The sequence below is a fragment of the Pleurodeles waltl genome, chromosome 7 (assembly GCF_031143425.1).
Source record: "Pleurodeles waltl isolate 20211129_DDA chromosome 7, aPleWal1.hap1.20221129, whole genome shotgun sequence".
Lineage (NCBI taxonomy): Eukaryota > Metazoa > Chordata > Amphibia > Caudata > Salamandridae > Pleurodeles > Pleurodeles waltl.
The window spans coordinates 735,042,362-735,064,992 of record NC_090446.1 but is presented as its reverse complement, the minus strand read 5'-3'; the positions used below and the strand labels follow the sequence as shown (position 1 = coordinate 735,064,992).

General features: G+C 48.2%; 1 protein-coding gene across 1 annotated transcript in view; it reads right to left on the bottom strand.

The window, feature by feature from the left end:
* Positions 1-5,130: 5,130 nt before the first annotated feature.
* The window catches only part of CDKL3 (cyclin dependent kinase like 3), a 383,247-nt gene continuing 365,746 nt past the window's right edge, over positions 5,131-22,631 (bottom strand). The window contains exon 4 of the mRNA XM_069201703.1: positions 5,131-5,257. Within this exon, the coding sequence (XP_069057804.1) occupies positions 5,131-5,257 (127 nt within the window). The remainder of the gene's footprint in view (positions 5,258-22,631) is intronic.

Genomic DNA, 22,631 nt, shown 5'->3' with positions numbered 1-22,631 from the left:
TGCTGCTACATGCACTTGAATGGAGGAATACGAAAGCCCAGATTTTGCCAAGTTTAACAAATAAGGAAGTACCTGCTCTGGGAGCGAAGAGATAGGATGGACTCTTTCCGCAGCACACCACAAACAAAAACACTTCCATTTATGCCTATAAGTCTTATTGGTGGTGTCCGCTCTGGCCTTGGCCAGTACTGCCCTACATTCGGATGAGATGTCTAAAGTGGCATATTCATTGAATTCAGGAGCCAGGCCAACAAGTGTAGAGATGACTGATCCGGATGCCTGACCTGGCCCTGGTGCATGGTCACCGGGTTGGCGTCTGTCTGAGTAGAACATGTGGCTATTCCGAGAACATGATGAGTTCTGTGAACCACACCTGCCTGGACCACCTGGGTGCTACTAGCAGGAGGCAACATCATTCTGTCTTCATCTTGCTGATCACCCTGGGGATAAGTGGGATCGGAGTAAAAACATAGGCATAGACCCCTGACCTACTCATCAAAAATGCATTCCCCCACAACCCTTTTTGGGGAAGCCAGCTTGCGTAGTATGGGCATTTCTTGTTCTCGTATGTGGCAAATAGATTGAGATTTGGTCTGCCCCACATCTGGAAGAGTTGGTCGAGAACTTTCAGATCGAGCTCCCACTCGTGATACCGGATAACCGTCCTGCTCAGAGTGTCTGCTAGGACGTTTGTCTGCCCTGGCATGTGCCCCGCCTTCAGAGAAATTTTGTTTCTTATGGCCCATTTCCAAATGTTATGAGCTTGTTGTGAGAGCTGAAAGGACCTTGTGCCGCCCTGTTTGTTTAGGTAAAACATGCTTGTGGTATTGTCTGTCCTGATCAGAACATCCGAGTTTAGGATTTCTGGTAAAAAAGCCTTTAGAGACAGATTTATAGCTTTGAGCTCCAGCTGGTTTATGTGGAGCTGTTTGTCCTTTTGAGTCCAGGACCCACTTATTCGCAGATCCTGAAAGTGGGCGCCCCATCCCTCGAGGTACGCATCTGTTGTTACTATGTAGCGAGGTACTTGTGGAAGAAATATAAGGCCGCTGGACAAGTTGGTCGGTGTCGCCCACCAAGACATGGCAGCTCGCATTGCTGGTGTGATGCGAATGTGGTCCTCGAAGGAGCCCTGCACCTGAAGCCTCTGAGCACCTAGTTGCTTCTGTAGAGGTCGCATACATAGTCGACAATTTGGGATCAGCAGAATACATGACGAGATTATTCCCATTAATGACTTGTAAGTTCGAACTAAAACAAACTTTTTTGTCGAGAGCTTGTGGGCCAAGCTGGACAGTTTTTGTTTTCTCTCGAGACGGGTATGCCTTGCTTTGGATAGTATCCAGTATTGCCCCCAAGAAATTCAGTTTCTACGTGGGGTGAACATGTGACTTGCGATAATTGATGGAAAGACTGAGATCCTCGAACAACTGAAGGCAAGCGGTTGTATGGTATACCACCTGAGCTCTTGAGGATGCCTTGATGAGCCAGTCGTCGAGATAGAGAAAAACCTGCATGCCCAACTGGCATAGGTGAGCTGCTACCGGAGCTAACATCTTTGTAAAAATTCTGGGGGCTGACTTTAATCCGAAAGGGAGGACACAAAACTGCAGATGCATATCAGCTACCCTGAACCTGAGAAATTTCGATGGTTTTGATGTACTGGTATGTGAAAATACGCATCCTGGAGGTCTAGGGATGTCATGTGATCTCCTGAATTCAAGAGGTGGAGGATGTCCTGTAGCATTACCATACGGAACGACTGCTTCTTCAGGAACTTGTTTAAGGATCTTAAGTCTAGAATGGGGCACCAATCTCCTGTAGGCTTCTTTACTAGAAAGAAGCGTGAATAGAATCTGTGGTTCCTGTGAAGAGTTGGAACAAGTTCTATAGCAACATCACATACACTTCTTCGAGGAGTTTTTTTAATCGTGGAGGTGGCGGACCTGACGGAAGGATATTTGGTGGTTCCTGTATGAACTCCAGAGTATGCCCCTCGGCCACTATATCCAGCACCCACTTGTCGGATGTTATGCTTGACCACCGAAGGAAGTGACGAGTGATGTGACCCCCAATTTTCGACATCGTAGTGTTGGTAGCTGGTATGGCTGTCCGGTCATTGCTTTCTGCCCGTATCTCTGCCACGGGCAACGGGTCTTCCTTTTGCGGGGTGTCTATAAGCAGTGGTAGGTGGCAACCAATCGTGCTGCTGATGCTGTCCGTACTGTGGTCAGAGTCCTGCTGGAGATGACTGGTACTGTGGTCTATACTGCTGGAAACCACCATGAAAGGAGTAACTTTCTCTACCCCTCGCACATCGAAATGGCTGTTTCTTGTACTGTAACGTACTAAGGGATTTCGCCGTATCTGTGTCTGCCTTTATGGATTGTAGCATCTCATCCACATTCTTCTCGAAGAGGCTTTCCCCATCAAATGCCATGTCCAGAATTCTACTCTGAACTTCCGGGCGAAAGGAAGTAGACTTCAGCCACCCTTGCCTACGCAAGACCGCTGCACCTGCTAGCTGCCTGAACCCTGTCAGCGAAATGTCAATTGCACAATTGACGACCTCGTTTGCGATCCGCTCACCCTCCTGTAACACCTTCTTTGCCTCCAGTTTGGCTTCCTCAGGCAAAAGGTCTATATAAGAAGACAAGTCTGCCCACATTTGGCAGTCATACCTGCCCAGGATGGTCAACGAGTTAGCCGCCTTCTCTGTAATCGCTTCTACAGAGGAGAATTTCTTCCCAATGTTGTCCAAACACCGCCCCTCTCTGTCTGGGGGTGATGTGATTGGCATTGAAGGATTATTTGAGGGATGTTGCGCCGCCTGAGATCTGACAGAATCCGGCTTTGTTTGGGTTACTAAGCAGGCTGGAGTGTTTTACGGGGCTTTATATTTCTTTTCCAGCCAGGAAGGTATTGTAGCTGGATTTTTCATCGCTTTTAATCCTTCCTGCCATAAAAAATCCACTATTGGAATAGCCTTAACCGCCTTCTTGGATGGCTCTTTAAAGTCGTATAGGAAACAATCAGTTTCCTGGGAAATAATGGGTAGCTCAAATCTTCTGCCACTCTTTCCATCAAATTATGGAAGCCCCCTATGTTCTCCAGGGGTGAATCCACTGGTCCTGCTGGTGGTGGCGACGGTGTAGGGATTAGGTATTCATCCCACTCACTAGGAGTTGTCTCCAGTATCTCACCTTCTTCTCTCTCCTCATCTGTGGAGTTATGATCATCCTGCAGTGGTTGAACAAACGGAATGTTTCTGTGTGGCATCCCCGGATGGCTAGGGACTGGGGTCTGCAGATCCATCTGCGGATTGTACCGCCTGGATGGAGTCGCCGGTAGTGATGACGGAAACCTTCGATAGTAATCCTGCAACATACCCTGGAGGTCCGACACCAAAGACCTAGGCATGGGAAAAGAAGCCTCTGTCTCAAACGTGTGGTATGACCGATTCGGTTGGACTCTATTTGACGAATAGGTGTGCTGCTCTTGTCCATCATCATCGTCATCCAGGTCCTGGCATTTGACATGGAGTTGTGACGGACTACTGGCTGCATGAAACATCCCCTCATCCTGAGAATAGATGTCGTTGTCATCCTCCAAGAGATGCTGAGGGGGCTGTGGCAACACCTTGCTTGGGGAGGTATGCATTGGGAGGACTGGAGATGTCTTCTCTCCCACAGTAATGAAAGAAGGAGGAAGGAATCTTGCTGAGTCTTGCTGAGCCAAGAAATCCCTTGAAGATGGTGTCGTCGTCGACGGTTACGCCAACGTAACTGCTGTCTTCCTCGTCGACAGTTCTCCCGTTGACGATGTCCTGGTTGGCGGAGTTTTCACTGTCTACGGTTCTTCCCCCGTTGACGGTTTCTTCGTCAACGGTATACTTGTCGACGGTGCCTTCTTCGCCCTAGTCATCTGTTGTTTCGTCGACAGGAGTGCCACCGTCGACGGATGCAACAACGAGGCCTCTGACCTCTCTCTCATCTTCAACGACGTCTTCGTCGACGATGCCTTCTTGTAAATTTTGGCAGTAATGATCGGTGTCGATGTACGTGGCGACGATATAATAATCATCGGGGACAATGCTGTGGTAAACATCGACGCCATTGACAGTATCGTCGTCGATGGGCCTTTTTTGGCAGAATCTGAGGAGAATCTTCCTGGTTCTTTCCCCGGTGATAGGGGCAGAGAGGCACTTTTTGGGGGTGCCTTTTTTCCCCAAAGGTGTGGTACGCTCTGAGTGAACCTTTTTTGAGAGTTTTAAGTGGGTCTCTGATCCCGAGGCAGCACTCTCCTGGCGTTTATGTTTCTCCAAAGAGAGATATTTAGATTTCTTAGCCACCTTTCTTGGAGGCTCTGTAGGCAGTTTTTCCTCCCCTCCAGGCCTTTTTAGGGAGTGAGTAGTGTGTGATGAAGCTTCACTCTCATCAGAAGAAGGATTCTTCATGGCTTTCCGCTTTTGGAGCCACAACAAAAGTCTACCCTCTCGGTCCTTGAGGGTTTTATGACTGAAGGTGAGACAGATCTTACAATCCCTCACCTTGTGATCTGGATACAGGCAGTAGATGCATTTCTTGTGGGGGTCATCACAGTCTCCGAAAAGTCCCTTTTTAGTCTGTTGGGACATTCTGTCCACTGAAAAGCTGGGTTCTCTGAGAGAAAATATTCCTGTCAGAAGAATAAACTGAGCAGAGCTCAGGGAGACTCCCTTCACACGACGTGTGGTAGAAAAATCTGAGGGAAACAGCCTCTGTTGGGAGTGTTCTAGAGGGTGTTGATGCCTGATTGACTGTAGCTCAAGTTTGGTTCTTTTCTAATAAAAGAACATGGATAGGCTATAACAGTGCCTATTAAGGCCATTAGGGCCTAGTCTGTTACACTTACTGCAATATGTATTTGAAGTTACCGTGAGGCTCTCACCTCGACGACAGGGATGATTCAAGCATGTGAATCTATGAAAGATCCAATACTGGAGAAAGTAAAATTAACAGCTATAAGCCTTACTCAGCAGTGGTTATTTAAGCTTAAACTTAACATGGAATTGTCAAATCGTGCAAATAGTAAAACTAACAGCTATAAGCCTCACTCAGAAGTTTTTATTTAAGCTTAAAGTGCAATTGTTCACCAGCACGTACCTACTTTTGTCACAATTTTATATAGTTGATCCACATCAGAGCTACCAGGTAAGAAGGCAATTCCGGAGGCCATTTCAACAGCAATACATCCAAGAGCCCATATGTCCACAGGTCTAAGATACAAAAAAGTAACATCTCTAAAAGCAATAAATGTAAATAGGTAATGGAATTTGTGCAAACATAGCAAAAAATGGCAATTCAAATTAGTAGGCCGTTATGTACATGAGAATATTTTTTGGCATGGTGATTATTTACCAGCAACCTTTAGGACACTGACAATTCTTTACTTTGAGTTGTACGCTCTCATATTCTTCCATTTCATTTGAGAGCCACCCACCCGTAGACACAGATACCTTCTTATTTTATATAAAAATATTGCATCATTCACTTTCCCCTAAAACAAACTAAAACTTTTAGATTTCTGTAATTGTATTGGGTTTTCCATGAATACTGTAAATATCATCCACTTTCCCCAACCATCTCTACTCTACGAATTTGCTTAGCTCCACACCCTCCAGCTCCATCTACTTCTCCCCCATCTGAGTCGGGCAACTGTTATGAAGTAGTGCAGTCTTTCAATATTTACAGATTTAGTTAGGTACCTAATTCTAGTAGTTCAGTACTCTGGGGCACTGTGGGCACCTAACTTCACAGAATTCGTGGCTATCTAGCTGCTGCTGTTACTGGAGTCCTTTGCTTTTACCTCCTGCCACCTGAGAAAGTTTTTCTGTAGTCGGCAATGATTATAATTAGTGCATCTACATGTCTAACGTAAGTAAAGCCATGAAGCGAAGGCACCTTCCAAACTGATGGCCTAGATAGTATCTGAGCTAATGCACCAAGACGTATTCGTTTTCTTTCTTATCCAAGCTTTGGGATACTGTGACTGTTTGAGGTGGCAGTAATGCAACAGATGCACGACTCCTAAACCCCGGTCCTTCGCTCTGAACATAGTCTGTCGACCCCCTATAAAAGGACTCTTCCCTTGCCAGTTGTAGTGCATGCACACTGGCTGTAATCTCCTTCTTCACACCCTCTTTAATCACAGTGGGATGGCCTGAAATATGTGCACAGACTGCCATGCCCGTACGGGGAGCAGCATTAGGACATGGGACCACTGTGGAACAGGAACCTTCCGGCTCTTGGGTTGTGCTGGCCTCGTTGAGACAAGATGCCGTTGGGGCGACAGGAAGTACAGACTCACACCCTGTACGTGCCACTTCCACCCACCACTGCCACGATGCCCAGTGGAAAATATGACCCCCTGGCCTCTGCCTTTTTGAGTGGAGCATCGTAGCAGCAGACGTGTGGAGGGCACACAGGTCAGTGTGGCGAAGGACACTGGATTCTCTGTGGGACTCTCGCCTTGATGTCTGCACTGTCGGCTCCCTGCACTGGAGCAGTCCTATCCCTAGAGCAAGCCTTGATTGTGCCCACACTTGTGCCTTCATTACCCCGCCCCCATCTCTAGCGCCCGTGGGGTGCTTTGCTTGTCCTTTTCCTGCAGCGGCAGCCAGTGCTGCCACCACCACTCTACGATTCCCCTTTTTTTAGAAGACAAGGGCTACTGTTTTTTATGGTTTCACATCTGCGCCCCGCCTGGCTACAATTTCTTTTATTGCCCCCCGCCACAGTGGGCTGCCTAGAATTTGGATTGTGCCTGCCACTGTCTTTTTGTGCAAATGCTGCTCCTCCTTTTAAATTCAGGTAGTGACCGCTGCTACCTTTCCTTAGCAGGTGCTTCTCCTTTCCCTGCACTGGTTACAGCTAACGCACTCATCCTTGCTGGAATTGCTCATTAGTTTTTTCTTCACTTACTGGCAGGTGAATACTCATCAGTTAGTTGCCTGCGCCCTTGCTCGTTGTCAGTGGCGGCCGGCAGCTTTAGGAGGGAGAGGGGCGGGCCGGAAGCACACACACACTCATTCTTTCACACACACATCCATGCACGCACATCCATTAACAACACTCATAACATTCAAACATGCACGCATGCACCAAACATTCATTTTAAAAGATCACACACCCACACATACTTACCTTCAGCCTAGGAGGTTCCAGGAGGGTTGGGACTGCTGCCTTCCCTCAGCAGTCCCAGCCTTGTCACAGAGTGGGACAGGGTCAGTGAGACTGCTGACCCCACCCCACTCTGTGTCACTGATTGACACTCGCACTGGGCGCTTCAGGGCTTAAACCTGAAGCACCCAGGTCGAGGTCAATGAGTGATGCTTTCCGCGTCACCCAGGGGAGGGCCTCGAGGCACCTTTGCTGATCCGAGGAGGTCATGCCCATAGGAGCTGTGACCTCCTCAGCCCAGCAAAGTTCAGCTCAGGCAGCCAGGAGTCTACGCAAATCATGCATGTATGCTCCTGGCTACCTGACCTGAACATGAAGAGTGTCTGTCAGGCTGACCTTTATTCTGCCTGACAGACACTCTTCATGAGGGGCAAAAGGTGGGGGAGCGTGGCCTCTCGGCCCTAAAGGAAGGGCCGCATCTGCTCTTTGTTTAACCTTGGGCAATACTTTATTAATCCTTTGGCCAGGTGCATGCTTACCACAAGTCGCCTGTGCCCTCACTTCTTTTAACCGGGCCATTCTCTATTATGAACCTTCACATGGGCAAAAGATTCCTTCCACAGCCCTGCCCCGCTTTAATGGCCCGAGTTCTGCTGACAGGCACAGACAAAGGTTTACCGTGTGCCTCTTTTTTGACTGATCACGAGCCTCGCGAGGCCAGGCATACAGACCAGGCAGATTTGGGTAAGTGTAAAAATGGGCTTGTGATTTTGTACATGCTTGTTGCAGGGGTATCTCCTGTTTTTTTGTGGGTTACCTGCTAGAGTTCCTTGTATAATTGGATTGCGTTACTGTTGTCAAACGTATTTTATTGCTGACTGCTAAGGGAGGCTGGATTGGGAAGAGAACGGGGAGGGACCCCGAGTTAAACCAGTTGCTGAAGCTGGTCCTTGCCAAATTAGGTGATGATGGGGTTCAAATGGATCTGGTTCGGAGTTCGAACAGGAGGAAGGAATGGCAGTGGTTGAACACCTGTGGCGGTCCCATGTCCAGAACCCCCCCCCCCCCCGGGGCTGCTTTCCAACCGGTGAAGTGCAGGGCTAAAAAGCAAGCACAGACTCGCTCTATTGGGTTGGTTGAAGAGGCACCAGCCCCAGCAGTAGCTGTATCCGACGTCCATGCAGCACCCTCAGGTATAGTTGAGACCCAACAAAACACCCAAATTCAGAAGCCTGTTTTATCTTTATCTACCTGACGAGTCCATCTGAGTCTCAAGAGGGTCTATGCTGCCTTGGCAAACATAAAAGGCTCTCCTAGCATAGTAAGCACCCCCTGAATATATAGCAAGTTCCTCTTCACTTGCCACCTTCAGTCAACCACTGCATCTCCAACCACAGCGCTTCCTTGGGAGCAGCTCAGCCCCCATACGTGAGGGCAGTTACCAGAGTCACAGAAGGCTACGGCACAGGTTTTAGGTTTGGTTGCCCAAATACTTTCCAAGTTAGCTACCTCAGGGATAAGGCAGGTGGCACCCCTCCACCAACTGCCCCATGGTCCCCTTCCAATGACAATATGTCCACTATCATGGATCTTAAAAAACAGGTAGATGGATACAGCGCTGTGGAAAATGCAGGCTGACAGCAGGGGGAAGACCGGTGAAGCGCAGTCAGCTGGGGCCAAGGACCTCCAAAACGTGGAATCTGGTAAAAAGGCTTATGTGGGCGTGGAAAAGGGGGTTTCTCATCTATCACAGCAATTGACGGTTGTAAGGAAATGCCTCCTTGGCATGGTTACCCCCTAACTTTTTGCCTTTGCTGATGCTAAGTTTTGATTGGAAGTGTGCTGGGACCCTGCTAACCAGGCCCCAGCACCAGTGTTCTTTCCCTAAACTGTATCTTTGTCTAAACAACTGGCACAACCTTGGCACTCAGATAAGTCCCTTGTAACTGGTACCCCTGGTACCAAGGGTCCTGATGCCAGGGAAGGTCTCTAAGGGCTGCAGCATGTCTTATGCCACCCTGGAGACCCCTCAGTCAGCACATGCACACTGCCTCACAGCGTGTGTGTGTTGGTGGGGTCAAAAAGACTAAATCAACATGGTACTCCCCTCAGAGTGCCATGCCAACCTCACATTGCCTGTGGCATAGGTAAGTCACCCCTCTAGCAGGCCTTTCAGCCCTAAGACAGGGTGCACTATACCACAGGTGAGGGCATATGTGCATGAGCACTATGCCCCTACAGTGTGTAAGCAAAACCTTAGACATTGTAAGTGCAGGGTATATGGTCTGGGAGTTTGTCAAACACGAACTCCACAGTTCCATAATGGCTACACTGAAATCTGGGAAGTTTGGTATCAAACTTCTCAGCACAATAAATGCACACTGATGCCAGTGTGCAATTTATTGTAACATACACACAGAATCAATCAATCAATCAATCACAACATTTGTAGAGCGCACTACGTACCCGTTAGGGTTTCAAGGCGCTGAAGGGGGGGGGGAGGGGTGCTTCTACTGGTCGAAGAGCCAGGTCTTAAGAAGTCTCCTGAAGGTGAGAAGATCCTGGGTCTGTCGCAAGGAGGTCGGGAGGGTGTTCCAGGTCTTGGCGGCAAGGTAGGAGAAGGATCTGCCACCGGAGGTCTTGTGCTGGATGCGGGGAACGATGGCGAGGGCGAGGTTGGCAGAGCGGAGTTGGCGGGTGGGGGCGTAGAAGTCGAGTCTGTTGTCGTGGATGTCGGCGACCTTCTGATAGAAAAAGGTGGACAGGGCGTCGCAGAGTTCTTGGGATGGTGGGATGTCGTTGACGTTGGCGCTGGGGTTGGAGAGCTCTTTCACGATGCAGAAGAGTTCTTTGCTGTCATGTGCGTTGTTGTTCAGGCGTTCCGTGAAGTGGGATCGTTTGGCGAGTCTGATTAACTGGTGGTGCTTGCGGGTGGCCTCCTTGTGGGCTGAAAGGCTGTCGGGTGTGTGTTCGAGGAGCCATTTCTTCTTTAGTTTCTGGCAGACGCGTTTAGAGGTGAGGAGTTCGTCAGTGAAGCAGGCAGCTTTTTTTCTATATTGGTTTTCGGTGGACCTCTTGAGTGGTGCGAGGGTGTTGGCGCAGTCGTTGATCCACCGTTGTGGGTTGAGTGCAGCGGTGTCTGGGTCGGTGGAGTCGGTGGGTGGGTTCTGGGCAAGGGTGCTGGTCAACTGGTCTTCAGTGACTTTGCTCCAGCGGCGGTGTGGTGGTTGTTGGGTGCGGTGGTGCTCAAGGTGCTTCTTGAATGTGAAGTGGATGCAGTGGTGGTCGGTCCAGTGAAGTTCGGTGGTGTGGTTAAAGGTGACGTGGTTACTTGCGGAGAAGATCGGGTCAAGCGTGTGGCCGGCGATGTGGGTGGGTGTGTTGACCAGTTGTCTGAGGCTGAGGTTGGAGAGGTTGTCAGTCAGAGATGCGGTGTTGTCGTTGTTGTTGTTCTCCAAGTGGAAATTGAGGTCTCCAAGCAGGATGTAGTCCATAGAAGGGAGCGCGTGGGTGCTCGTGAGGTTGGCGATGGAGTCGCTGAAGGGTGCTCGTGGTCCTGGGGGTCTGTAGATGAGCGTTCCCGAGAGTGGTGTTGGGGTCAGTGTGGATCCGGAAGTGTAGGTGTTCGGCGGTCTTGAGGGTGTCGTCCGTGTGGGTGTGGATTTTGAGGGTGGATTTGTGGGCGATGGCTATTCCTCCTCCGATTCCGTTGGGGCGATCCCTTCTGGTGGTCTTGTAGCCGTCCGGGATGGCTATGGCGATGTCAGGTGCTGAGGAGTCGTTCCACCAGGTTTCGGTCAGGAAGGCTACGTCTGGGGTGGTGGGGTCGAGCAGGTCCCAGAGCTCGATGGCGTGCTTGCGTGCGGAGCGTGTGTTGAAGAGTATGCAGTGGAGGTGGTTTGTGCCGGTTGTTGCAGGTTTCCTTGTTCTGTCGCAGGTGAAATTGCAGGCGCGGCAGGAGAAGGGTCCTTTGGTGTTCTTTGGTGAGGCCTGGAAGCATGTTGTGGAGTAGCCGGGGTTGAGGGTGATGAGCTGGTTGGCCGAGTAGCGGTGACTGGTGGTGCTGGGGTCGTGCGGACCGGGGTGTGGCACTGCGCGCGGACGCGCAGCACCAGCCATTAAGAAGGGGGGGGAGGGAGGAGCAGCTGGGAGGCGGGTGGGAGCGGCAAATGGGGGCGCGAGGGGGGCGGGCCGCAGGGAGGCAGCGGCGGGGAGACGCAGCTAAGGGGAGCGCACAAGGGGCAAAAGCAGTCACAAAAAAGTCAAAAAAGCACAAATGGAAGCAAATGGAGCAAAAAGGCACAATAAAGCAAGGCACGGAATACAGTCACAAATACGGTGAAAACGGCACAATGCACACGTGTCTAGCGACGCTTACCAGAAGCCCACTAGACACCAGGGATGAGGCGCAGGTGGATGCCTGCGGGTGGAGGAGGGCCTCGAACACGCTAGCAGCAGCGTGGGCGGGGGTCAGGGACACGGACACAGCAAGGTGGTGCTGCGGACGTGGGGGAGCGAGCTCTTGACCGAAATCAGGTCACAGGTCGCTCACCCTCGACGCGCAGCGCCAGCCATTAAGAAGGGAGGAGGGAGGGAGGAGCAGCTGGGAGGCGGTAGGGAGTGGCAAATGGGGGCGCAAGGGGTCGGGCCGCAGGGAGGCAGCGGCGGGGAGACGCGGCTAAGGGGAGCGCTCAAGGGGCAAAAGCAGTCACAAAAAAGTCAAAAAAGCACAAATGGAAGCAAATGGAGCAAAAAGGCACAATAAAGCAAGGCACAGAATACAGTCACAAATATGGTGAAAACTGCACAATGCACACGAGTCTAGCGACGCTTACCAGAAGCCCACTAGACACCAGGGATGAGGCGCAGGTGGATGCCTGCGGGTGGAGGAGGGCCTCGAACACGCTAGCAGCAGCGTGGGCGGGGGTCAGGGACACGGACACAGCAAGGTGGTGCTGCAGACGTGGGGGAGCGAGCTCTTGACAGGTGTTACATCTTAGAGATGCCCCCTGAATACCAATCCGACTTCTAGTGTAGGCTGACCAGTTTCTGCCAGCCTGCCACACATCAGCCATGTTGCTGGCCACATGGGGAGAGTGCCTTTGTCACTCTGTGGCCAGGAACAAAGCCTGTACTCGGTGGAGGTGCTTCACACCACCCCCTGCAGGAAATGTAACACCTGTCAGTGAGCCTCAAAGGCTAACCCCTTTTGTTACAGCGCCCCAGGGCATCCCAGCTAGTGGAGATGCCCGCCCCTCCGGCCACTGCCCCCACTTTTGGCTCCAAGGCTGGAGGAGATAATGAGAAAAACAAGGAGGAGTCACCCACCAGTCAGGACAGCCCCTGAGGTGTGCTGAGCTGAGGTGACCCCTGCCTTTAGAAATCCTCTATCTTGGATTTAGAAGATTCCCCCAATAGGATTAGGGATGTGCCCCCCTCCCCACAGGGAGGAGGCACAAAGAGGGTGTAGCCACCCTCCAGGACAGTAGCCATTGGCTACTGCCCTCCCAGACCTAAACACACCCCTAAATTTAGTATTTAGGGGCACCCCAGATCCCAGGAAATCAGATTCCTGCAACCTAAAGAAACAAGAAGGACTGTTGACTTACAAGCCTGCAGAGAAGACGGAAGACAACAACTGCTTTGGCCCCAGCCCTACCGGCCTATCTCCTGACCTGCAACCAGCGACGCATCCGACAGGGACCAGCGACCTCTCAAGCCTCAGAGGACTGCCCTGGAGTAAAGGACCAAGAAACTCCTGTGAGCAGCGGCCCTGCTCAAAACCAGTTACTTCTTTGCAACAAAGAAGCAACTTCCAAAGACTTCACGTTTCCCGCCGGAAGCGTGAGACTTCACACTCTCCATCCAACGCCCCCGGCTCAAGATCCAGAGAACAAACACCACAGGGAGGACTCCCCAGCGACTGCGAGCCCGTGAGTAACCTGAGACAACCCCCATGATCCCCCACAGCGACGCCTGCAGAGAGAATACAGAGGCTCCCCCTGACTGCGGCTGCCTGTAACAAGGGACCCGACGCCTGGAATAAGCACTGCACCCGCAGACCCCAGGACCTGAAGGAACTGAACCTCAGCGCAGGAGTGACCCCCAAGCGACCCTCTGCCTAGCCCAGGTAGTGGCTGTCCGGAGAAGCCTCCCTTGTGCCTGCCTGCACCGCTAGAGTGACCACCGGGACCCTCCATTGTTTCCTATCTGAAACCAGACACCTGCTTTGCACACTGCACCCGGCCGCCCCTGTGCCACTGAGAGTGTGTTTAGTGTGCCTAGTTGTGTCCCCCCCAGTGCTCTACAAACCCCCCCCTGGTCTGCCCCCCAAGGACTCAGGTACTTACCTGCTGGCAGACTGGAACTGGAGCACCCCTGTTCTCCATAGGCGCCTATGTGTTTTGGGCACCTCTTTGACCTCAGCACCTGAGGCCCTGAGCCGCTGGTGTGGTAACTTTGGGGTTGTCTTGAACCCCCAACGATGGGGTGCCTATGACCCAGAACTGAGCCTTGTAGGTGTTTTACTTACCTCACAATCTAACCTTTACTTACCTCCCCCAAGAACTGTTGATTTTTGCAGTGTCCACTTTTAAAATAGCTTATTGCCATTTTAACAAAGACTGTATATGATACTGCTTTTATTCAAAGTTCCCAACTTACCTGAGTGAAGTACCTTGCATTTTATGTGTTTACTTCAAATCTTGAACCTGTGATTCTTAAAATAAACTAAGAAAATATATTTTTCTATATAAAAAACCTATTGGCCGGGAGTACGTCTTTGAGTGTGTGTTCCTCATTTATTGCCTGTGTGTGTACAACAAATGCTTAACACTGCCCTCTGATAAGCCTACTGCTCGACCACACTACCGCAAAATGGAGCATTAGAATTATCTAGTTTTGCCACTATCAACCTCTAAGGGGAACCCTTGGACTCTGTGCACACTATTTCTTACTTTGAAATAGTATATACAGAGCCAACTTCCTACAAGTGTCAAGACACTTTGCTGCCCACATCTGGTAAGTTAGCTATCCATGTGCCTGATGACGTAAAGTAACAAATCTAGAAGGGGGATTTTGTGGATATTCTTTCCTTGATAAAAGCAAAGAAAAGGGATTGTGATCAGAAAGATAAAGAGGGTTAGGATACGTCAACAAAGGACAGGAAGCCAAGAGTTGAACCGGAAATCACTAATTGGTTATTTAGTTTTAATGTGTACATATCTGTTATGCTTGAGAAAAAAAACAGAGGTCGCGACCTCTTTGATATTCTATTTAAACAAGATACTAAAAGACACCGTGTGTATGGGGACAAAGTGTGGCTGGTTTATGACCGGAATGTTTGGTGGGTTAAAGTGGGCTAAATTGGAAGATCCAGATACAGGGTGGGATCAGACAGAGGCCAACATGTGGTTAAAGAGTGGTAATAGCAATACCTCGCAGAAACCTTTTTTTCACCAGCAGCTATCCAGGGACAGGAAGGGCTCATGCTGGGCCTTCAACAGAAGAGCCATGAGAATCCATAGGCAGTTTCTAGTGTCTGAATGGATCTAAGCATTAAAAGATAAGGGAAAGGGTGGAGTTAAGCCCTCCAGCTAGTTTTAGGCTGCCAACACCGATCCAGATTACCAAGCTACTCCCATTGCTAAACTTGTATCCCAACAAAGAGGCTGCAGAGTTGTTGTATTTGGATTTTTACACTGCTTTTAGGATTCCTGCACTCAGAGTAGCTCCCATTCCCCATTTTAACAATTCGGTTTCTCCTGCCTACACGAGGCTGTGGTGTTTAAGAAGATAAGGAAAGACCGTGCCTTGGGTAGGACAGACAGACCTTTTTCCTATTCTCCCCACCACCCTTTTGAGGACTGTCTGTTCTCCTTTAGGCGTAGTACCTAAGAAGCAACCAGGGTAGTTTAGGCTGATCCTCAGGACTCCCAAAGGCTCTTCAGTTAAGGAAGATTTTGACCCAAAGTTATGCTCGGTCAGGTACTCATCTGTGGATCAGGTGTTGTCCAGGCTGCGTGTGCTCGGTTTGGAGGCCGTACTAGCAAAGACAGACAATGAGTCTGCTTTTAGGCTTTTCCATCCTGAAGACTACCAACTATTAGGATTCCAATGTGTGAGCTCATACTATTTTCACAAGTTCATGCCAATGGAATGTGCAGTGTCATGCACAAACTTCGAACAGTTCAGTTTGCTATTACAGTGGATATTCATGGCATGCACCAGCCACCGGGAGGTGGTTCATTACTTGGATGAGTTCCTGGGTTGAGGTCACCAAAATCTGGGGTGTGCACTTGGGCACGGAATGCACTGACTGCCCTCTTCAAGGACCTTGGGGTGCCCATAGCCTCTGAGAAGACTGTAGGCCCCTCCACCTGCCTCAAATTCCTTGGTATTGAAAGAAATACAGTGGCCGGTAAGTGCTGCTTTCCCTCTGAAAAGGTCCAAGCTTTTAGGCAGTCAATTGACTATGTGCTGGCCTTGAAAACGGTGACTCTTTATAAGCTCCAGGTGCTAGGTGGCCAGTTGAATTTTGTCTTGAAAGTTATTCTCATGGCGCACTTTTCAAGATCAATTGCAAGGTCAATGACTGGCCTCATGCAAAAACACTGCAATACAAAACTCCAATACAAGGTGAAGGTTAACCTGAAAATATGGTTCAGTTTCTTGCAACAATTTAATGGCTCTGTCATCTGGACCAATCGTCCCATATCTAATCATGCTCTTGGCCTGTTTACTGATGCAGTGGGCAGCGCAGGGTTTGGTGCCATCCTGGGCACGGAATGGTGTAGGGGTGACTGCCTATGGCCTGGCATGACAGTGTAGTTACAAAGAATGTACCCCTTTTAGAACTGTTCCCGTTGTTTTGGCAGTGACCATATAGGCCAGTGTTTCCAGGATAAAAGTGTGCTCTTTTGGTCTGACAACATGGCAGTTGTTGAAGCTATTAACAGGCAGGGGGCTTCTTGCAAGTTTATTTTGAGATTGCTAAAACATTTGGTATTGCTGTTTTTTAATTCTAATATTTAGTTTTGAGCTAAACATGTGATTGGTATTTATAATATTGCTGCAGATGCCTTATCTCGCTCCAAGCTACAGGAATTTTAAACATGTTTTACCTGCAGGCTGCCAGAAAGAAGAGAGTTCATGTCATGTCTGTGGAACATTGAAGTCCTGCCTTACTGGATTTAGTGGCGGCCACGTTAAAGAAGCGCTCGCAGCTGTCCTGTGAGAAACGTTTAGCATGCCATAAGTCCTTCTTGCATGAGTGTAACATTACAGACATGTTTACCCCAGAGGCCATCTGTCTTTTTCTAGGTGCCCTCAGAGAGCAGGGCAGGCCTGTCTCTTATGCGAGGGTTCATCTCTTAGCTTTTAGGTTCTTTGCTGAACTGAAGAGCTCAATGAATGTGAGTCGTTTTCTGATTAGGAAAGCATTATCGGGTTGGGCTCGGCTACAGGCTCTGTGCAAATCTCCGGATTACTCAACTGCAGCGGCTGATTGAGGAGACTAGGGGTCAAGAGGAACTTCAGTTCCCAGACCTGATAACTGTACACCTCTGTGGTAATAACCTGAATGGGCCACAAGGGCCTCAGAGAAGGGATTCTGAGGATGTTTGCGCAGTAGGGCCAGGTTTTTCCAGAAGCTGCCATTGCCTGGCCCTATATGGTTCCATGCCATAATTGGGGTAAGGATAACAGGTCCAGGATGACCAATGTTCCTTAGAAGACTGAACTTAGAGATGTCCAAGCTTTGCTCAGGCCCTGGCCGACTCTGGAAAATCCTGCATAAACTGCTGAGGTGTGAGGATATGTTTCACAAGGATGGTGTAATTAAAAAAAGAGGAGGACAGGGAGATTAATGGTCCAGTGTACAAACTCCCAAAAATATAACCTATGTAGCTCATATAAGGTACACTGTGCCAACAATGAAAGAAGAAAACAGAAAACACAAGGATACTCTCTTATCAGGAGCAATAGCCCTCACACATCCGATAGGATGTCAGGCTTCATCACTGGGCCTGCTCCTCGTCAGACCGGCGCTGCAATGTCTGACGGGCACCCCTAAAAAGGGGGCTCTTAACCGGAGATATTTTTCCCAATGTAGTTATGCCAAGGATGAATACAACCTATAGGCACAGACAGGAGAGCAGAAAAACAGGGGATAAAATTGTCTATAAACCAAAAACATCAAATTTATTCGGTCAGAAGTAGGCTTAGGCCAAGAGAGGAGATAGGAAAATGTCCTGTTCCTCTCTTCAACTGATGTGAGAGTGCATATGAGCATTACCTCTACCAGCACTCGCTTTACTGTTTTTTTAATCTTGCGTAGATTGAGAAAGGTTTGTGAAATTTAGGCCCGTATTTATACTTTTTTTGCGCCGCATCTGCGTCGTTTTTTGACGCAAAAACGGCGCAAACTTGCAAAATACCATTGTATTTTGTAGGTTTGCGCCGTTTTGCGTTAAAAAAGCAGCGCAAATGCGGCGCTAAAAAAAGTATAAATACGGGCCTTAGTGCACAACTAGAATACCTTGCCTCTTCCTATATATTGGGCACCAAAAAAAATTCTTTACCCAGATACATATGGAGAACTCAATGAGTTTGTTGCCAGTGCGACAGGATGTTGCTCCCACTTGTATAGCCCTGGAAGTGTAGCAGACTCAAACTGGAACTGTGAAAACGGAGCTGGGAGAAGAAGCTTAAAGTTGTAATGCCTGGCAAAACAGCTCCAACATGTGATTAGATAGATGGAGATTGACAGAAACTCGGATATCAGGCTGATGAAGGGAACATAATGGAATGCCTCTTTACGAGAATGGCTCTTTATGGAGAGAAATATAGAACTAGGTATCTCTACATAATAGAAAGGTAGGGAGAACCTGAGAGAGTGGTAAAGAAACATGAGGAGGCCGTTGTTTGCGTCAGAAATTGATTCACGGAGTTTGCGAACATTCACATAAGCGTGTAAGGAAATGGTGGTTGTACAATGAAGAGAAGCAGAGTGAGAAATAATTGGTAACATATCCTAACAATGTATCACCTTTACAGAAATGGACCAGTCTTTTGAAGTGAGGTATGGGCAATTCTTTCAGTATGTGAAGCTGAAAGTATGAGGACATTGGGGCAAAATGTCCAGAAGATTTGCAATCACAGAAACCTTGATATGGGTATCGAATCCAATGCAGTGAGGAAAACTGATGTACAACTGCTACAGGGCTTTGAAAGTGAAGGAGGCATTTGAATGTTGAAACGCAACGGGATGCGGCATGCCCAGAACCCCTGGCAGAGAGGTTATTGTAAAGGGCTAGCTTACATGCAAAAATATAAAAATCTCGCATAATTCTAGGATTAAATTGGCACAGTATAACTATTTGCAAAGGACCTATTTAACTCAATTGAAAATTAGGTAAATGTTATCCAGGGGCACCTTGAATGTGCCCGATATGTGGGGTTGCAGAGGCTGACTTCCTCCAGATCATCTAGTCCTCTCAGATATTCGAGAGACTCTGGGTAGGTGTGATTCCAGAATCCATCTCACGATGTGCGGCATACCCACTTTCACAGTGAAAGAAATGTACTTCAAGTGGTGCAAAAACCTAAACAAGCATTTGCAATGCACTGGGGCTAGCATTACATCGAGTTAGAGACATTAGGGTTGTAAATGCCTAATCAGACTTTTCTTGCCACATTAACATTAAATTAAAAACAAAAAAAATGAGAGTGATAGCGCTGTGTAAAACCCAGTGCGATCGCGCTGCGGAGTGCAGAGAAAAAGTAGTCCAGAAACCATACGGAAAACATAGAGCCTCGTAGGTTTCCTTTAGTTTACCAGTGCTCTCAATGAGGGCTAAACAATGGAAAAGGCATGACGGATGCATGCCTTTTCACGAATGAAAACAAGCAGATTTTAAAAGGCAAGCCCACAAACCAATGTAAGTGACTGACGTAACATGGGCGTGGTTAAAATCCCCCTAAAGGGAGATTAGAAGAGGGACAAGCGCTTTGCGCTCGCCCCTAATAAAAAGAAAACACATTTCTGGCACTGGACATACTTGTTAATCAATGCATTGTTAGTGAATTCTTACGATCCCAAGGGCCACAGGGGCAGGCTTCGGTATGGGATATGACAGAATGGCAGAAAATGAGGAAGGACAGATGGCGCTCACAAGAAAAGATTAAAATCTAACAGAAGATCTGGAAGGTTAAACGGCATGATGTAGAATCTGTTGGATCCTGCAGAACTGTATGGGGAGCAATGCATTAACTAGCTATTGTAGCTGCTAGTACAATGGCTACACATAAAACCTGGACATACCGTTATTAAGGATGGGGAAAATGGTGTGCATGGCTAAATGCTAGGGAGGGTATATAAGGCATGCATGAAAATATGTAACCTGACGATGTGAGATCTCTAAAGAAACTGAACTATTGAAGAGCTGCCATTTTAATACACTATTCTTTCTTATATTTGACACTCTGCACTGCGAATCATGATGGTCATTGTTGACAAATTTTTATTGTTTACCTGCTAAAATTAAAATTACACATTTTTTGCGATAAACTTTAAAATTAAAATGTGATATTTTATTTCTGATGTGTTTGATTGACTTTTGTAAATTAGGCCTCCACACAATCCCCATTAAGGTATAGTTTCTTACCTGTAACTCCAGTTCTCTCGTAGGGGTATTTCCATGATAGTCATAAGAGTAGAATAATTCCCGCCCGTCTGCAGGGACCGCAGAGCATTTTTTCCAATATAACTTCTTAAGTGTCCCTGTTCACCTCACTTCAGAAAAGCCTGCCAAGACACTTAAGAATGTTCCCATGCAGCCTATAGGAAGGGCTACAGTGTTCAATCTTCTTCATTCAGATTGCCCTTGAAGTAAAAGCATTAAAATGCTTGGCAAATAAAAAAAGTCATTTTTCAGACAAATTTCTTTCAAAAACTTCTTTTATTTCACAGAAAACCCTAAGAAGGAGTGCAGAGCAGTGTAGCCCATAGGCTGCCATTAGTAATGAAGAAAAAAGGATACTGTGCCTTTAAGAACAGCCAGCCCTCCAGTATCCCATCATGCTTAGAGGCTGTTACCTCAGTTCTTTTTGCAGGTAGATATTGGCTAACAATAAATATAAACGTAATAAAGTCATCTAACTGCTCCCCCGTGGAGGTGGGAAGGTTGCTTATGACTATCATGGAAATACCCCTACGAGAGAACTGGAGTTACCGGTAAGAAACTATACCTTCTCTCGTAGGAGGTTTCCATGTATAGTCATAAGCGTAGAACAGAATACCAAGCCCATCCCATAACCTGCGGGGAAGCAGATAGAGTAATCAGTGAATATCTTCTCAAGCAAAAAGGTTTCTAAGAGAAGCCTGTCCTACTTGAGCATCTGCTCTAGCATCAGAGTCTGGGTAATAATGTTTAGTAAAGGTGTGAACCGATCTCTAAGTCGCAGCTTTACAGATTTCTGATAATGGAACATTCCGCAATAGAGCAGTGGTAGGCGACTTGCCTCTGGTGGAATGTGCTTTAGATTTACCCTGTAAGGTTTTCTTAGCTAGCTGACAGCACAATAAAATACAGGAGACTATCCATCTCGCTATGGATTGCTTGGAGGTAGCTAAACCAGTACGGGCAGATCCATAATTAACAAACAGTTGTGAAGTTCTCCGTAAAGGAGTGGTCTGATCTAGATAAAATTTCAATACTCTCTTAACATCTAGAGAATGGAGAGCCTTCTCAGCTGGAGTGGAAGGGTTTGGAAAAAACGTGGTTAGAGAAATCGACTGGTTAATGTGGAAGTCGGATATGACCTTAGGTAGAAATTTCGGATGTGTTCGTAGGACTACTTTAGAAGAATGAAATATTGTGTAGGGCTCGTGTGCACAGAGGGCCTGGATTTCGCTGACCCTTCGTGTTGAAGTGATCGATACTAGAAAGGCCGTCTTCCAAGTGAGGTGTTGGAGGGATGCCTTGTGTATGGGTTTGAATGGGTGTTGCATTAGACGTGAAAGGACCACATTTAGTTCCCATGGGGGTGAAGGGCGCCTTACTGGGGGAAAGACCTTCTTTAACCCCTCTAAAAAATCTTTTATTACTGGAATTCTGAAGAAAGAGGTTTGCGAGGGAGTCTTCCTGTAAGCAGTTAAGGCTGCCAAATGAACGTTTATTGAAGAAAGTTGCAGGCCCGACCGTGCCAATTGTAACAAGTAAGGGAGAATGACATCTTCTTTGCAAGATGTAGGATCTATCCCCTTAGAAGAACACCAGATGCAGAATCTTTTCCACTTGAAGAAGTACGCTGAACGAGTAGACAGCCTCTTCGCCTCCTTTAAAATGTCCATACAATCCTGTGGCAGGTTAAGGTGACCATACTGGATTAGCTCAGGAGCCATGCTGCCAAATTCAATGAGGAGAGATTGGGATGCCTCATTTGTCTGCCGAACTTCGTTAGGAGGTCCGGTCTGCAGGGTAGTCTGACATGGGGCTGGAGTGATCTCTGAAGGAGATCCGGGAACCACCACTGTCTCAGCCACTCTGGTGCAATGAGGATCCTTGTGGCTGATGTCATCGAGAGTTTGAGTAGGATTGCTGCTGGGATCAGCGGAATTGGCGGAAAGGCATACAGAAATTTGTTGGACTAGTCTATCCACAGAGCATTCCCCACCGATTCTGGGTGGTAAAACCTGGCGGCGAAGTCGCAGCATTTCCTGTTTTCTTCTGTGGCGTATAGGTCGATAGAAGTTGTGCCCCACAAACGGAAAATGTCTCGAGTGACGTCTTCGTTGAGCACCCACTCGTGATTCTCTTCTAGAACTCTGCTGAGGGCATCCGCTTGCATGTTCTGAACTCCTGGAAGATGGGTTGCCACTATGTTCAATTTCCTGGCCAGGAGCCAGTGCCATAATGTCTGGGATTCTTGAGACAAGATTCTGGATCAGGTGCCCCCCTGCTTGTTCAAATTGAACATAGTGGTGGTATAGTCTGTCTGCACCAGCACGTTGTCGGCTGTGATTGAGGGTAGAAATGCCTTGAGAGCTAGGTGTACCGCTTGTAGCTCTAGGAGATTGATGTGGTATTGTGATTCCTTGTGTGTCCATCAACCTTGTATTTGAAGGTGATCCATATGAGCTCCCCATCCGAGGAGAGAGACATCTGTCACAATAGTCTGCGTTGGAGGTTGTGCCCGGAATGGCATCCCCTTCAGTAGATTGGTTCGAGTGCACCCCCAAGTCAGAGATCTGATTGCATGGGTGGATAGGCAAATGCGATCCTCCCAGTTCCCCGACAACTGATTCCATTGGTCCTCCAGGCATTCCTGAAGCAGACGCATGTGGAGGTGAGCGTTGGGTTTCAGATAAATGCAGGATGCCATGGATCCGAAAAGTGAGGAGACTGTTTGCACTGTCGGGTGACACATTGATCGGAGAGCCCGACACTTCCGGAGAATAGATAAGCGTTG